Raw genomic sequence first — 18,600 nt, 5'->3', positions numbered from 1 at the left:
GTATATTCTTCGCGCTTGCACTTGGCGTAATTTTCGGTTGAGATCGACGGACGACCGACTCGTGTTGTGATTATGTTAATAGAGGTGCTGCCCCCCGGATTCCTGTTCTGCTCTGCCCTGAGCCGCCTCCCTCCTCCCCAACCCCTGGATGCCTGTTTCCGCATCCCGCCCGAGGGGGAGGACGGCGCTCACCTCAGCCGGAAACTGCAGTGCCAGCGGGCACAAATTGCGAAATAATCAAACATTTCGAGGGCTGCCACCAAATGCATGGCATTAAGACTGATCGAAGAATGCCAGAAGTTACGGATCAGCCCCCTGAATGAGTCATCATCGGGTGGCATCGAGTTGAAGGCAAAATCTATAAGCGTTATAAGGTTCTATGCTATATTTCAAACCAGAAAGTGGCCCCAAGTAATCCCTTTTGATCGCACCACAATGTCTTCCATCCGCTTATTAATAGCTATCCAAGTCATTAATCATTCCGGTTCGCTCCTGATCTTGCAGCCGATCATCCTCGCTGAATGCTACCAATCAAGAGGCCCCTTGCCTTCGCCCAACCATCGGGCTGAACATTTTAATATTAACCTGTCAAAGGCCATAATTGACAACGATTAACTTTGTCTTTTGTCTCGCGAAAATTTACATTTTTATGGTTCAATAAAATAAATCAAAGAGGGGGAAAAAACCCGAATATGAAGAGGCAGCCGCAGCAAAGAAGAAACCCCAAGCACAGTGGCAGCGGAAAGTAATTGCAGCACATAATAATCTCGCATTTAATAATCCTCATTAAAGCGCAAAATCACGTCGGTGCGCTGGGGAAGAACAAGAGGAGCGGCCAATCGACTGGGCTGATGGACAGTTTACACTAACAAATATCACCACCTTGACGAACGGGGCCACAAGAACTCTGCAAACTCGGATCTGCACAAAATTAGAGGCCCAACATTGGACGTGTTTTTTTCCATTCCTTTCTTTTCCTACCCTCTCGAAATTCCAGAACAAGCAGAGGGCTTCTGTTTCGGATCCCGAAAATATGCACGGGGCCCCCAAAAAAGGGAGGATCTGGAGAGGTTCGGATGCGAGAGGAGGCAATGCGCATCAATCGATGATATGATGAGCTGACGTTTCGGGTTGACGTTTGCTTGTCGTCAATACGTCGCCTAATAACACGTCGCAACAGGTAGTCCCCGAACATCAAGCGATCGTACGGACAGTCAGACGGACATGCGGACATACGTACAGATGTACGGACAGTCGGGGATTCTGATTGCGATACAGATACAGATGGGGCTGATGGAGCTGGAGCTGAAGATGAATCTGCTGGCCGAGAAAGGAGTCTCGCTTTTCGGGAGCTCGATGGAATTTCATCAATTGCATGAAAAATATGAAATTAGTTTGGGCTCCAGTCCCGAGAAAGGCGACCAAAAACCGAAAAACCCCATTCCATACCAGTACCTGGCTACTGGCTACTGGATTTTTAATGTGTTTTAATCATCGACAGCAGATACTCCTTGCTGGCTAAATTGTTTTTGCTCCTCTGATCCTGCCACTGATGTATGGCACATTCCACTTGGGCTATAAATCGTGGTTGCGCCTGGCACCATGGCGCTGTCTTGTCCTTGGCCAAATATCATTTGATTCCTCAGCCAGGCATTAATTGTTTTTGCCCGAGTGCTGCGTGATGGGAATGACTGATCAACTGGAGGATGGATAGTGCTTGGGATAGGGATCGGGATCGGGCTGATCGACTGATTGCTGGTGAGAATGAGATGAAAATGATTGTGCCGTATTCGATGGGAATTTTGGAGCAGCTGTGGATAAGCTCCTCTATCGCCAGACTCTTGTCAAACCCCTTGTTCTTGTCATGTTCCCTGTCAGTTTGCTTAGCCAACACACTCATTCTGTAAGTGTTGATCACTTGAGCAGCGAACACTGATTGAGGATCTCTGTGCTGTGATCTTAATCGTCGGAGAACTAAAACTGAGAACCATGAGCTTATACACTCAGAAAGAAGGTGTATAACAAAATATAAATATTTATCATCACAAGTTATTCTATTCTGTGCAGATAATGAACCTGGAATATTCACATTCCTGTTTCAAGTAAATGGTTTTATACATTTTGGTTAGTATGGCCATTTCCCAAACCCGATGACTAGGTACATGTTTTCCTTCAAGTGCACCCGCAGATTGACATTCTCCACCGTCTGAGATTATGTGCGACTGGTCTGTCTTCTTTTTTGCTTATCGGGAGGAGCCTCGCTCCGATCCGCGACATTACCATTTCCATTGGCCGAGACTCTGGGTTTTTTTCTGGCCGTACGATTGGGTGTTTGGCAGCGTTTTTATGCTCTTTTCTGGGGCCGGGCCACTGTTATTAATTATCATCGTCAGCGGGAGGCGATCAGCGGCCGGCCAGAGATTCGCATTTCGCGTTTCGTGTTCGCCAAATTCCCTAGCGAGGGAACTGAATGCGATCATTCGGAATTCGGCGCGTAGAAATATCATTTTCGTGTCTCTGCGCTTTGTGATTTCTCTGGTTTTGGTTTTGGTTTTTGGGCTTTCGGTTTTATTTTTGTTTTTGACTCCGCGCCTTTTGCTCTTCGTAATTTGTATGAGATTTTTGAAATTTTCGCTGACTTTTGCCATTTATGTGTGTCCCTGCTGTCTGCCCGCATGCCTTGTGTCCTTAACGAAATTGTGATTAAGTGTTTCAATATCGAAGTGACGAAAGGCAGCAGAGAGGCAGACATGGCCAGCTACCATCTCAACGATGGCGAACATCGTTGCGACGTGCAAAATAATTAAAAATCAGCGAACGTTTTGCCAAGGAGGCCCCCCTTTTGGCCCCCTTTGGGCCCCCCTTTGGCCAACGGCAAGATCGACGCCCGCATCGAGTTGGCGAGTGCGAAAAAACGCCATTTAAAGATGCCACAAAGCCGCAGATAAGCAGAGACAAAGTGGGAAAGGGACGGCTGGCTCGATGGCTGGACGGCTGGATGGCCAAAACCGGTTGACAAAATACGCCGGACTTGGTATGCGATCAGTTTGAGCGATAGCCAGATCCAGACTGAAACTCAACTTCAGCCGAGCCGAGATCGCGGAAGAATTTCTGGCCAAATTACGAGACGGGCAACAGCTACCCAGCTACGCGGACATTTAATTATATTTCATTTCATTTTATTTTAGTGCCTCGCGGAGGGCTTTTTCGGTAATGCTCGCTGCACTCGACGCATTAATGATGACTTTGCCCTGAATTGCAGAGGCCTACACTCAATAATAACAATAATCATAAAGGGCAGAAGCTGATGCAGCACAGGCAAAGGCAAATCGCCAATTGGCAATGGCAATGGCATGTCCGAGCCATCGCGGAGCAGGTCCATGTCCATATCGTCCAAGTCCATGTCCATGTCCATGTCTCCATGCCTTGATTATGCGCGCGTTCCTTGCAGATCCTCCATCCTCCGCTCACTCCTCGCCCTCCCCGCAAGGTCCTCATTATTTCTACTCGACCAACATCAATTTGAGATCATTGCTACTGGTGCTACTGGTGGTGGTACGGCTACTGGAGAGCCGAGCCCGGACCGCGAGTAAACTGGTAGTGCAACTGCTACTGGGGAGAGAAGGTGTCGAGTGCTTGAAATGTTTTAAATACAAAAATTAATAAAGCTCTCTCGTGCTTACAATGTGTGTTGGCATTTTCCATTCTTTCAATTACCTGCCCAGAGTATTTCCCCCCGAGTGAGCTGGGCAAATTATTAACTTAACACTTGATGCCCACTTAAATCGAATGGCAGGGGAATAAAAAGCAGCAGTATTTATCGGCTTTTAGTGTAGAAAAACTATCAATGTTATGGCTTTACAAATATTTTCAAAAACCATTCAAGCAAAAAAGTACTTTCCTAATCGAATTAAACTTCGAAAATTTCGATAGGCATCTTAAGCAGAGGCAATGTCCATAAATACATCAACTTGGAATGTGCGCTTAGCCAGCAGTTCTCGTTAATCCTTTAATTGCAGTGGGAGCACCTCAGCTACCTGCCGGTTCACAAAGTTGGCATTTCCAATAGCCCAAGGTGGTGGATAATTTCAATGTGTCATTTACCATCGATCAAGTAACAGCTGACAAAGTTCCTGGAGGACCAGAAACAGTTAACGGAAGAGTAAACTGCAGTGACAACCCCGCGTTTAATGCCTCGTTTTTTCCACTCCTCGGACAACATCCTGGCCTATGTAGGTGCCCTTGCCAATGCCAAATGCCGGGTTCCGAATGCCAAATTACAATTTCAAGTTCAACATGCCGGGGCGGCATAATTTCCTCGATGCCAGCCCCTTTTCCTTTTCCCTGCGGCTGGAAAACTCGTTCATGTGTGACCTGGCTCTTCTCTCTCTCTCACTGTCCATCTATCTCCCGATGCTAACTGTTTCTCATGATCCTTTGTTTTCGCCCCTTTGAGTCCGTGTTGCGCTTGAGGAATTCCTTGCTCAACAAATTATTACCTACACATATGTCTGGCCGGGGTATTTGCCTGTGTGGGTCACTCCAATTATAAGTCAATTAAATAGGTTAAAAGTTAGAAGTAAAAAAGGCAGAGGAAACGGAGTTAGGGGACACAATTTTGTCACGGCCAAATGAGCAGGAAGCAATTTATGGGCAAGCAGTTCCGAATTTCGAGAAGGAAGAGGATCCTGGTATCTGGTATTTCACTCCCTCCCCAACTTATGCAATCGCCGCCTGATGCTGGGCAAATGTGTTTTATTTATCAATCAATAAACAACGCCATGCTCCGTGCTCCAATGCCGAGATTCATGCAAATTCTAAACTGATTCTCGCGGACAATTGGCCCATTGATCAATCATTTAAGCGACCAAGAGCAAAGCAATCAAGTGATCTGTGAGCCTAATCGACACCGAAAGAAACCGATGCACACAGCAGGCTTCAAGTGGCAGCAAACGATTTTAATTCAATCGCACCAATTAAGCCAGAGGCGCCCCCAAAACGTATAGCCACCGATGCCGCTCTATGTATGCCACATGCTCAATTAACCGAACTATCTGTAGATGTAAATAATCGCACTGCGGCTTGACAATTTGCGTCACAATGCGACGCGGCTGGGGTTTGGGAGCCACTGGATGGATCGGATCCATGGAGCTCGAGCCAAGGAATGCTCGAAAGCAAAGTTCAACATTTCGTTCGCCTCGCTCACTAATCTGTCGGGGTCAATCGATGTTAAGTAGAATCACGAATACCAAATTAATTGATGCCGTTGATATGCGCTGCTCCCAGTCTTCGAGCATTTCCAGTCCCGAGCTCCCAGCTCCAAGAAGAACTCTCTGCCTGATGATCCATCCCATTCCATCCATCTTCTGCGGTAGAAGGGTGATGGGAGCTACCGATCGAGAGATGTGTGTCAATCTGAGTGAGTGCGGCTCACATACGCTTCCACTTCTAGCGAGTGTCAAATGGGTAAATAATACTCGGTTCATGTTTTGAATTAATTTTAATTGAGATTCATTTGTAAGCAATCAGTTAGATTGTTCAGTTCAGCTCTGCCAGCTTACAGATTCTGCGCAGAAGACAATCGCGCACGTATGTATCTGATGATGAGATTTCATCGATTCAGATACAGATACTTTGAAGGTACATGCGTACGAGTAATCTCAAGTTAAAGAAATATTGCTTCTTTTTCGTTACTCCTGCCAGTTAATTGATACTTATTGAGAGCCTAATCCATTTTGATCGGCTAACTGCTTTGCTATTTCAGATTTTGCCAGCCAATTAAACATTAGGAACACCCCTAACCGCTCCCCCACTAAACGCTGGACTAAATGCTGTCTATCGCTTGATGGTTGTAATTAATAAGACACGCCAGCAATCATAATTGAAAACATGTCTCTTAGCGCCGAAAGCCTCGTAACAGCAACACGTTGCAAGTTGCTGCGGGCACCACGATTGATGGAGCAGCCGAGGGGGGGGGGGGGGGCTTAGATGGGGATGGGGACCCAGACCTCTGTGCCTATATCAAACAATCTTAAACTTAACAAGCCACAGAACACAAAACACTCCCCCTATTTGTGGCCAGCCCACCGCCCAGCCACTTCTCCCCGCTCCACTCATCGTGCCCCATCGACAATTGTTTGACTTTGCAGCAATGTTGCAAGCTGCAAACTGCACTTGTGTCATGCGTGTGTGTGTGTATGTTTGTACGTGTGTCTATTAGCAAAGACAGCTAGGAAAATACCAGTTGCCGTGGCAAGTAGCCACTTGCTGATGTTGGCAGTTGCCAGTAGCTGTGCTGCAGGTTACACGTTGCACGTGAGACGAGGCGAAGATAAACAACTACTGCGGCCGGAACGTGCGGCCAGCCAAATGCAATTAAGCTAAAAATGTGAAAAATATCCCCCAGCGTTACTGCAGCAAAAGTGGACGGATAGACACATCCACAGTCTGGGAGATACGGCAGCCATGTCTGCGCCTGGAAATGCTAGACCCTCGATAAATAAAAATGTAAATTATGTCTGCTCTGCTTTAAATTAATAAAACTGGCGCATCTGGGGCGGAGTTGCATCCGAAATGGTGGAGGTCTTACACAATATAGAGTTTTAATTGGCCTAAGTCGATGGGCTGTATGTGGAGTGGATTAATTGATGATAGGTAAATGTTAATCACGCTGGCTGCGATAGCAAATTACATAGTGAAATTGATTTTACTAACAAGCTGCAGATCCCAGTTCAAACCAGTTTCTAATCCCTAAACTCCCTTCTCCAAGGGACTTGACTCCATGCGATGATCCCCGGATTCTCTAATCCCGGGGTAAATAAAAGAAGAATGATGAACAACAAAACCCTAGGTACACATTTCAATTGCCCAATTTGGACAGCTGTGCGCAGAGGCAGCCGAGCAGGACCTTCTCCTCGAGGAGAAGGATCCTCCTTCCTGTAACTGCAGTTGCGTCGGCGTTTGCTTTGACATTTGGCCCAGTGCAAGTGGCAGCTTGAGGGATCCTGTAAGCGAGGGAAGAACAGGAAGCGGCCTGAAACTGCGACAGGCCACGGCAGATAGCCGAGAGCCCTACTTAGATAACAATTGCAGAAAGTGCATTCGCAATGTAAGTGCAGCTGAGGCGTACTCGAGTGGAAAAGGATGCCCCTGGTTATGTGTGTCAAGGGCAGGCGCCAAGGAAGCGTTCAAGAAGCACCAAACTTGAGGGGAGAAAGCCAGAGCCGAGGAGAACTTCCCTCCACAGCTGTCGCGGAGTTTCGAGTCGGGGTCACACCCACCGCCACAGGACAATCAGCAATAAAACAGAACGAACGGCGGCCAACGAAAGGGAAATGCGACAGAAAACCGCAAGCCAAATTGACCGGAAGCTCTTATTAATTTGCTATTAGCCATAGACAGACAGGAAGTTAACTTAATTTGTGTGGCTTTGGCCTAAACAGACTGGGCAGCCACCGAAAAAAACGAGAATAAATGTGGCCGCACTCAGAGCAGACAGTCGAAAGAAAACAAAACCGTTTCTAAACAGGATGTGACCAGGACATGTGAGCTTCAAACGGACCAGCACTGCAGGAGTGGTAAAAATGCAAGTGAGCTTTTACCGTTAGCGGTAACGAAGCCTGATTAGATCAGTCAGGACAAAGCACACAGGCCAAAGGACCAAAGGATATGCGGCTCAGACTTCTCCCCATCGGGGTCAATTAAAATGTTTGCTCCAATTGCGTTAGGTCACTTTCTATCTCCCCCGCTTTCACTTTTCAGCGATATCCAGGGATGCGGATAAAGAACCCCAGACTTCAGATCTCCAGTGCGCGATATATGGTGGTTTGGGGAATAAAAAGAACAAAAGTCGTTAATGATAAGAGACCAAATGACGTACAGCCCCTCTTTTTCGCTCTTTTCCAGGGGGGAAAACGATTAGGCATTCAGAAACACACACACTCGCACACCACACAAGGTTCACCTTGGACTCGAGTGGAAGTATTCCCGTTTTTATTGCCACATCGAGACAGGAAGCACTCGGCATCGGCACACAATGCATTGGGGGAAGACCTCTAGACAATTGCTGTTCCACAAATGAGGTGCGAGCTCTCGATGGCGAGATTATCATATCAGGGCACACATCGGATGTGGAGAGCCCCTCATTTGTATAGGAAACAGCAGTGTCCTACTTCTCCAAGTCCTGCCGCTGTCACTGCTCCTGCTCCTGCTGCTGCTCTTGCTTCAGATCCAGAAAGTGAAACCTGAGGTCTGACAGGAAGCCGCCAGATGAGCGTGTGCCAACTGCATTCTGGTTTTCACATGCAGCACGTGCTGTTTCAAAAAAATGAGTAAGCAGCACTCGCCAAAAGATACAAACTCATACAGTTATCTATGAGGTTCGAGGAAATAAGGGGATAGCTCCAGAAAACCATCTATAGCTATGCTAGTACTGTTTCAATCCCATTAATTAAGCTAAAAAAAATCAGAATTTATGTGTAAAAGTTCTGTGGCGATAAAATAAGTCAAACATCCTGATCCCATAAACGCAGTCCAAGGGCTGATGATTTTTTTTTAGTTCCCCGGCAATTGCGAATAATGATTTTACGCATCCGATGACAGTTCTCCGGCAGGCGCAAACTTTTGTTTGGCCTGATCGGCTTAATTATTCGTAGACAAATGGCTGTTGCCATTCAGAGAGGCAAACGTAAAAAAGTCAATTAAAAGAGGGGGCTAATGCCGCGGGGGGGTGGCGGAGGATATGGCCAACTGTCGGCGGACACGCGCCACCATGGAGTTGCAATTTCCGAGTTATGCGTGCGAAAATGTGGCATGGCCAAGTGGAAACTCCGAGTGGCAAGTGGCAAGTGGGAAATGGCAAGCGGGAAAGCAGAGGATGGCGAATGGAAAATGCGGCACCTTGCTCCGTCTGGCGTCGCTTTTAATGCTTTTCTTGGTGTGAATTAATTTTATTGCCTAATTGTCTCTCCACGCCACATGTTGAAACTATTAAGCGCATTTTAAACAGGCCCAACTATGTAAGTTTATGGGTCCTCCTCTTCGCCAGGATCCGCCCCCTTTTCGGGGCCCTAACGCTTCGACTTTACGATTCCGTTCGCTGGGTAATGTGTTTTCCGAATATATTTACCGCTCGCCAAACAGTTTTTGGCGACAGTTCTGCTCTAAACGCTGGAATATGTCTTTATTTTTAAGCGGAAAACGTTTTCCGTGCCCGAAAATCGGCAAACAGGAAATGCTCTCTGGGAAACTTAAGTATTTCACAGAATTTTTAAGGGAAATTCTGAAAGGTGTATCTAAGAAAAAACTATGAAATGCTTTCGCACTTCCGTTTTAGCTCGACAATTACCTACAATTTTGCTATATATTTTAGAATAGTCTCATCTTTATGACTATAAAAGTACCTTAACTATAAAAATATACCCAATTGCTAAATTCAAGTTACAAAACAGTACGGACGATACAAACGTTTTCAGCTATTTAGATTGCAATCTTGGGACTCCCGTTTACCGGCGATCACTCCGAAACTTTTTCGTTAAATAGCTGCAGTAGATACAGTTTGCATCCAGCAGATACGTATCTCTCGCATCGCCTGGGCGTCGTTTCAGCTGTTCCCAGCTGACTGCAAAGTTGTCTAGGACAAGTAATTCACCCTCACCTGTTTGCATTGCCATAGCTACGGGGATCTGGCAGCGAGGTGCCTCAGTACCTCATTTTTCCTATGGCCAGTTTGTCGTTTCCCTCACTTTTTTTACTTTTATTAATTGCACGTGGGGGGACCTTTGGTGGTTGTCTTCTAGTTTTTTCCCAGTTGTTCCTATTCTCCCTTCCAGTTCCTTCCCTTTTGACCGGTAGTGCTGTTTTCGTTTTTTCTCTTTACAAATATATATATATATATATATATAAATATATACTTTTCTGACTTTCCTCATCGCGTTTTTCCTTAGCGCTTCCCGCTCATTTTTTTCCTTCCTTGGCACAATGGGCTGACCCACACACACACTCGCACATCTGATCACTTCCCCGACGGCGTTCGTTTAGCTCGATTACGCTTCCGGTTCCCTACTTTTGCTCTGTTCTCCTCCGTTTTTTAAAGGCCTCCCGATCCTGCAATCGAGTGACACAATTTCTGTTTTGTCATCTGCCCGAGAACGCTTCCTCTGGCCATTGTCATTAGCCTCCTTTCTATACTGTTTACTATACTATATCGTATGGCCGTAGCTACCTCTGATGATCGTGGCAATTAGGTGAGCTCCGGTGTGAGTTCTTGTGCGCTGGAAAGGCAAATCCATTGTCTGGCCAGGGCACAGCTCACATAAATTATGGGATAATCCGACATAAGCGTATTTCCATGATCTTCACGAGGCCCTCGGGTTTACTGCGACCGAACGAATGAATGAATGAATGAATGAGCGAATGAATGTGCAACTGACTGAATGAGTGATTGAGTAACTGGTGACAACTTCCTGCTGGAGGGGTGAAGAAAAGTGATGGGGAATCGCTGCAAGCCCCACTCTCCCTGATTAGTGTTTTTGCCCTGCAGATTAGCTGACATTCACAGAATATCGCATGGTAGTGGTCCAAAAAGCCCCAGTCCCTCGTTTAGCCTGGATTAGGTTTGGCTAACACGCAAAGTTTAGCCAGGTTTAGATGCATTTCATCCGGCGTGTGGGGAACAAAATACGATGACACCGATAAGCGGCTACCGCCGTCTGACATGCGAGCCACCCACTTTCCAGGTGATTTTCCACCTGCAACCGCTTTCAATTTGCACAGGAATTGATTTGTATTTCTTCCACCTTTTTTGGAATGGGTTGGTTGGTGTCGAGCACGTAAGCAATGGGATTTGGCATGGGTCATCGCCAGTCGACACTCGTCATTGACCCCCAAAAGATGCAGCTGCAGGCGTGAAATGGGTGTGAATCAGCCACCCTGCCCCCATTTGTGTTTCAAAATAAAAAGTGATTGCCTTAATTGTGTGTCTAATCAATCAATTTCTGTTTACTTAGCTCCGACTGGAAATTTTGGGGGCGCTTCATTATATGATAGCACTGGGTATTTATCGAATTTGGTTCTCGGACTTGCGGCGGTTATCTTCCCGAAACGGCCGCATAATTCCCCAGATTAGATTAACTCGGCGACATTCGATACATGTGTTCGCATAACGCTGGTCAGGCTTTGGCTTTCGGGTCCCAGGGACCCTTGGCCAGTTGAAAGGCCTCCGATAAAAGGCAAACACACCAATTTACACATTTAGATATTAGCCTTTGGCCACAAGTACGGGCGAAAGGGGGAGTGGTATTGCTGGAATAGATTAGATTTGGATAAAAGGCGGCTGGTGACCCATTGTATAGATTAAACTGGTTAATGATCGCCTTTATGACGCCGATTAAAAGTGGCATATGGTATGATTTCTGAGACCGAAAGGAAGGAAGTCTTGCGGGAAGCGGAGGGGCTGTCCAGATGCAGACTGATAAGTGGATTAGTTGATCACGGTAGCTAGGCTGGCGATCGCCAATAAATCGCTGGTAATTTGAATCGATCGACGGGCGGGGAGCAAGTGCAACTGGCTTATTTTCCCGCACTCGCATTCCGTCTTGACCGGCAAACTCGAACTAATCCCCTGTAAGATGTCCACACACGAGGCACTTCCTCTCGCCATTAGGCATCGCCCATTGCCCATCATGGAGCTGACCATTGCCCATTAGCAGAAGGAGCCGGTGGATGGACAGGGGCTGGGACAGAGGGGCAGAGGCAGATCCCCACTTCCTGGGACACCAAGCTGGGCGCGATCGTCGTCGCTGTTAATGTGTGACTTTTGCTGTGTTTTTCAACGACATTAATTTTGTGTGTTGGATCTTAAGCCGGATTTAGTTAAGCAGCTCAGCGATCGGGCACTGAATGCGATTCCAGACGGCATGGGCATACCCATGCCCATGCCCAGTCGCTCCAGCTTTGGTCACATTTTGTTAGGACCGCTTAGGAAATATAATCCCTTTTGTCGATGCCAGGCATGATCGCCGCTTATTTTACTCACTGTGCCGGCGATCACCTGTTTTTTGGTTTTGGTTTCGGTTTCGGTTTGGGTTTTGGTATCGGTATTGGTATTGGTCGCGTCTCGTCGCGGATCGCTCTTTATAATGTGTCGCACATTAGTTAGCAGTTAATACTTTAAATAAGACGAGGTTACCGACTCTTTGACACCGGGCTTCAAGAAAAATATGCTCGGAAGCCGATTGTCGCTGTGACTTGTAGAAATCACCGGCTGCTGTGGCGGCTTATGATTTTCAACGGGGCGTATTAGTGATAACTAATAAATCTTCAGCACCGAAAATACCTTCATGTAAGTCCCACATCATCGTCATCGTGATCAGAACCAAAGTTTATAATCACTGAATTGCCAGCCTATATATACACAACTTTATATATACTTATGTACATGCCATCCACATATTCATTTCATTTCCACTTGTCTCCAACCCACTTGTCATAATTCTCAAAACATTCGGAAATTTATGTCCACCCGAGCGAGGGAAAACGGATTTGGGCGGCCCATATAAAAATAGTTGCGGAGGGGCTGAAAATTCAGAATTCAGAACTCGATCTCGTATATCTACGGGGAACAAGCTAAATCCACTAATTAAGAATGAAAAAGGTGACAATGGGGGAGGCAGCATTCGGCGGAGATGATGACTTTCGAAATGCGTAAATTGTATAAAATTCGATTCTTTTGCCGTGTTTTGTCACAGCCTGTGCATTCCGATTAAGCTGAATGACAAATGCCCAAGCAAATACTCAAAGACGCACTCCTCCTCCCTGCCGCCCTACAAATTAATTACCCAAAGTTGTCATTATCATTCGAACTTTTCCGTTTTTTTTTTCTTTCTGTTCGGCTTGTATTTTTATCAGCTTTCGGTTCGCCTTAAGCTACAAAGCCTGAACCGCTTTTATCGCAATGTCTTACAAATCGTTTTATCAAGGTGTCATTAGCTATGAAAGAACAACAACAATAACCAAAACGGAAAGGTGTTCGTTCTATGATAAGTGCAGAAAGGAAAACCTCGACAAGTCGAACACGTTTTGTTGATTATCTGAGGAGCTGAGAGGAGGAGGAGAGAGCTGCCCGAGCGGCGCCTTTGAAAGCGATTCCGAGTGGGGAATCGAAATGCCATGAACATGAGCACCCCAAAAAAGCGATCGGGAAATAGTGGGGAATTGATTTAAGGCCGCTCCGCAAGTGCCAAAATAATAACGAAAATGAAGAAATAGAAATGCTATGACATCGTGTAATTAACTTAAAGCGTTTTCGCTGTTCCACAAGTACGTGGGTACTTGTCACAGCTTTCAGACTGATTGGAGCGAAACTCTGGCAGTGCGGACAACAATCGAAATCGAGACACGATCCGAATCTGTATCTGAATCTGAATCTGTATCTGAATCTGTATTTGAAGCTGTATCTGAATCTGAGGCCAAGTCCGCCGACTTATGATAATAATCATTATAAATTATTATAATCCAATCGGCTTTGAATAATTAATAAATACGTTTATATCGCCTATATGCGAACTCAGCGAAGGCGCATAATCGGGCCGTAAAAAGCCCCAAAGCCGCTCAACTGACAGCAGATCGCAAAAGCGGAGTGAGAGCCCGCTGTCGAATGAATGCTAAAAATGTGTTACAATCAGGTAGCACTAGCAGCCAAGCGGCTAAAGAGATCAGGAGAAACTGTACGGGGCTCTTCGGGGGCAGAGGAGCACGCCTAAGCCGTCAGAAGAATTGAACGAGGTGCTAGGTAGTAGTAGTAGTGGTGAAACCATGCCCAAGGAAGAAAAGAAAGCCAGAAGTCAGGAGGCGGCGGCCACAACAGCGACAACAACAACAACAGGGCCACAAAGATGACAAACAGTTTGGACATTTATGAGCGGCATTTAATGGACATTTGACTACCGGAATTTAACGAAACCGAAAACGTGGGAAGGCAGACGGGGAAGCCGGCAGAGGGGCAGGCGGGCAGGGCCAGAAGAAAGGGCGAAGAATGCATTTGATTGGAGCTGCGATTCGATGCGCGGCCGGATTAACCCCGATTACCATTAGTCTTGGTGCGAGAGATCGCTGGGGAAAACGAGGCAGAGGAAATGAAACGACTATTCGATGATCACGGGCACGGTGAGCAGGAAGCAGCGGCGAAGAAGATTTCAATTAATAAATATTCCATTATCTGACTCCAAAGGCTGCCCCCGCCCATCCCACCTCACAACAGACTAACACTTTCAGATTAGACAAAATCGAACCATTTATAATTTATAAGACGCCCTATCTGGCTGCTCAAAAGGCGGCCAGGTGATCTAACCGGGTGTGAAGAGACGGCATTATCTGTTGCCCGCATTCGGTTCCGATATTACGCCCTTAGAAAAACCCCGAAATGAAATTATCACAACAATAAAGCTAAATGCTTTATAATTAGTTTGGCCAGGCCAACAAAAAATTCGACTCACACTCGCACAATATGATTTGCCATAGTTTTGAAAGAACTCGCATTTATTTATGCCCCTTCTGACCATTCTGGTTTATTATCTGACTCCCGAGCAACTTACGCCGCCTTATCTTAATCCCATTCACTAAGCATATGCGTCGACACATAAAACTGTCAAAAAAAAAAAAAGCAAACGAATGGTGCTAAAGCCGAAGTTTCCAATGCTCTAGCCAAGATCGATTCTGATCTAATCGATATAAAATATTTCAAAACTATTGCATCATCGCATTCGTCGTAGTAAACTTGAAGGAAACTACTTTTATCAGAAACATGCAAAGAATTTAAAAACACCAAAGCCACGTGGACGTACTTAGCAAAAAAGCAATCCCTGAGGATCTATTTAAATTGCTGAAAGCAATGCTAGGTTCTATAAATATGGTAATCTCAATCGATCTCCTAAAAAAATGTAAGTATTCCCAATGGCTAGGGTATACGAAATAACTCCAAGCTATTTGTTTTCGAAGCCATCACAGATTTGGCCAGTACAATAATTCTTGTGGCATGATTTCGGCTTAAAGACAATGGCGGTGAGATTGGGATTTGTTTAATATACAACATAGAGACGTTTTCGAAACCGACTGGAAATTAAATCCATAAATTCTTGGATTAGTCACCCCCCGTTTTCGGCGTTTGGGTAACCGATTCCAATGGGTTGAGCGGCAAAGGCAGAAGTCAGACCGCAGAGCCAGATAAATAATAATTACACTCACACAACATAATCAATTATGTCTGCTAATAAACCACACACACACATGCAGGCACACACCCAGATATCTGGACATGTGTATGAGTGATCCCCCACTTTTTCCAGAGAGGGAGTTGGGCTGGACTAATCACGCCAGCATGTTCATAATCAATTTTATCGCACTTATTTGGATTAATTGCGATATCAGTGACAGGGGCGCTCGATTCCGATAAAAAGGAGAGCGGCGCACAACGATGACGCGACATGCACTCTATGAGGTGGGGGCGCTAACGCTCCCCACGCCAGTTTATCGATATCTAAGTTCGTCATCGCCTTATGCCGAATTTACCAGCGTTTGTCAAAATTACCGTCGGGATTATCTTATCTGGCTGGCAAAAGCTCTCGCGGAGAACCCACAACTCGGAACTTAGCCCCAGTTTTCCGCTTGGGGATCGGCTTTACAATGCAATTAGTGGGCACACCGAACGGGGAAAGGTAAACAGTTGGGTGCGCGGTGCTGGCGGGCTTATCGCAGCACCGATCTCGAAAATCTCAGCCGATAAGGATTATCTTAATCTGCATAAATAGCGAAACGAGCGCATATCTACACGGCCCTTATCACTACAGCTTGGCCATATGTCGTTTGGCCGATTTTGTTTGCACTCAACTGATTCATTTGGCAATGGGGGCAGGCTGTAAAAGTGGGGGAAAGCCAGGGATCTGACTAATGGCTGTGTGGAAGTGCCGCCGGCAAAGCGATCTCGCGGGCGATGAAGAAATATCTCCGTATGACGAAATCTTCGGGATGCGGATGATATCTCTGCAGATTTGAAGGCTCAACTCACCTGCTGACCGGCATTGGCTGCCACCCAGGCCTCGGCAAAGGTTTCCATGGCGCTCTGGAAGTCCATCTCGCTGGCGATTCAAAGTTCTAATCACTGAGTCTGCAGTTCACGTATTTTATTTATGGCCAGATGCAGGCGCTTTGGCATTAATTGCAATTTGGATGGTTCGCTGTGATTTTTGTTTGATTGCAATTTGTCACCGCGATAAGGGGAGCTCGATTTCGAATTCGATCGGGGAAAGGTGTAATTCTTGATTCGATTTGATTTGATTTAATTTGATGTGATTTTTCTATTTATTTCTTTTTTGAGTAGCGCGGATACGCAAATTAGACACAGGCACACACACGCGCGCAACCGCACACACGCTCAGGTGAAACGCGCGTTTCCTTTGTGGAACGGATTCGATGACGCTAGTTCCAGATGCTGCACTTCCAGTTGCTCCAGTGGCTCTTGTTGTGGCTGTGCTTGTTGTTGCTGTTGGGGGCGACGCGACATCATTAGTGCCATGAAATCGGGAGCTGATCGCGTCGCTGCTTCACCAGGATTGGCAGCGTATCGAATTTGGCGAATGCGGCAATCGCAAATCCAGCCAAGCGTTGAGATTGAGGCGTTCAGGCTGTTTGGCTGTCTGGCTTCTCCGGCAGATGGCGTGCCGAGTCCTTGGGCTCCTGCTCCTGACTGACTGATCTGGCTCTCTGGACTCTCTTCGCAGGGTATCGCAGTGTGTTGGTAAGCGGACGCGCGTCAAGACATCCTCTCTTGGCCAAAGTTGTCGCACAACTGACGGCATTCTTTCGCCTTCGCACATTCGCCGGTGTGCCGGTGCTCGGTGTTTGGCATTCGGTCTCTTTCGGCCGACGGTCTTCGGTCTCGTTCTCGCCCTCCCCCAGCCAGCACCCACCCCCCGTTCGTCCGTGGTCCTCTCACGCGGCTCCATTTGCCGCCAGTCCATGTGCACTGGTGTGAGTCAAAGAGACAACGAGCGCGCTCTCCCACTTGTATTTGTATTTGTGTGAGTGCGGAGAGAGAACGTAACAAAAAGTAGTAGGCTCTGAAAAGGTAGTAAAACTATGAGTTAGCTGAGCTCTTTCGATTGGGGGCTTTAATTAAAGGGATTAGATGAAAAACACATATAAGTGATCTGAATATATTAATAATATTAAATATTAAAATATAAATGCTATAAATTTATATTTGCTATAAAAGTGACCCACTTTGAGAAATTTTATTTTGTATTTTACAAATTGTAATGAGTTCCATGGATGGAGCAAGTGTTGCTTTTCTAATAATTACAAATAAAAAATCTTAAAAAGAGCAAACTATTTTAAATTTCAAAATGTAAATTTCTTTAGAACTGATAAGGATTTTTACTTACTATCACTTTCCCACAGTTTCATCTTGTTAAAATATTGAAACTATGCCGAAGCGTAGTAGAAATACTGCGAAATTTTCGTTCTGGTAATCGAGGCAAACAAACAGTTCTGCGTGTGTGCGTCAGTGAGTGACCAAAACAAAGCACACGCACAGGGACAGAGAGAGAGAAGAGAGTAGCATTGCAGAGAGCGACTTTCTCTCACACACACAAACAGGAACAGTGGGTAAACCTGTTCCGGCGCACAATTGCACTTGTCGTCGCCGCAGCCTTCGCCCAACCCGCCTGAAACCCCCTCCCCCGACAATCACTTGCTCATTCGGCTGCGCGTTTTCTTTTATTTTTTGTGCGCTGTGGCGAAACTGAATGGATTTGCTGCAAATTCGGGTGGAATTATGCCGCACACACACAGCCACATATCCCTACACCGTGTAGAGTGGGCGTGGGCGTGAGCTACGGCGGTGCAAGTGCGAGCAGTGCGGCAATAGGTTCGGGCATTCGGGATGAAAGAGTAAATCGGCATTGCTTATTCCTCTCGGTGGGCGGTGGGTGGTCGGGGGGCTCACCCACTCGGCATTTAGCACCTCCGTGAATGGCGACGGCCTTCGTTGAGGATTCGTGAGTTCACGGCACGAAGTGGATTTCGCCGAGGGGCGGGATGGGTGGTTCCCCCGGAAAACAAGAGATAAGAGCGCAGATAATGCGCGCGCATTACATGTGATTAGGTGTCCGGGCTGCAGGATTTAGCCAACCGCGTCCAAGTATATGGTAAATAGTATTTCTATGTAGCAGAACTAGTAGGAGAAACACTGCGCCGAGAAAAAGATCCAAGTAGGGTGGAGTTACAGTGGGTTTGTTAATTAGTACAGGATTCCATATCCGTTTTCAGAAAACTCAACCGAAAAAGACTTCCTCTTTTTTTTCCTTATAGTTTCTAATAACAAAAATGAATAATTTTAAATATTAAATAAATATAGATAAACTTTTATATATCACAACTTTGAGATACATAAAAATCCTGGATCTGGATATGTTTATCCCACGATTTCCTCGGTTTTCCTCCAGTTCCTGAATGCGCAAGCTCTCCCTTTCTCCCTCTTGGCGCTTGCTCTCTCGCTCGCTCTCTCCCTCGGCAGCTCTCTCACCAAACACACACAAACGCGCTCTC

At 46.2% G+C, this 18,600-nt stretch overlaps 1 protein-coding gene across 1 annotated transcript in view; it reads right to left on the bottom strand.

Annotated features, from left to right (window-relative positions):
* The window catches only part of LOC6735683, a 42,230-nt gene extending 25,346 nt beyond the window's left edge, over positions 1 to 16,884 (bottom strand). Inside the window, exon 1 of the mRNA XM_039291485.2 lies at positions 16,061 to 16,884. Coding sequence (XP_039147419.1) covers positions 16,061 to 16,126 — 66 coding nt within the window. The 5' untranslated portion in view covers positions 16,127 to 16,884. The remainder of the gene's footprint in view (positions 1 to 16,060) is intronic.
* Between the last annotated feature and the right edge of the window lie 1,716 nt (positions 16,885 to 18,600).

The sequence above is a fragment of the Drosophila simulans genome, chromosome 2R (genome assembly GCF_016746395.2).
Source record: "Drosophila simulans strain w501 chromosome 2R, Prin_Dsim_3.1, whole genome shotgun sequence".
In the NCBI taxonomy this organism is placed as follows: Eukaryota; Metazoa; Arthropoda; class Insecta; order Diptera; family Drosophilidae; genus Drosophila; species Drosophila simulans.
This window is presented reverse-complemented; position numbering and strand designations above follow the sequence as displayed.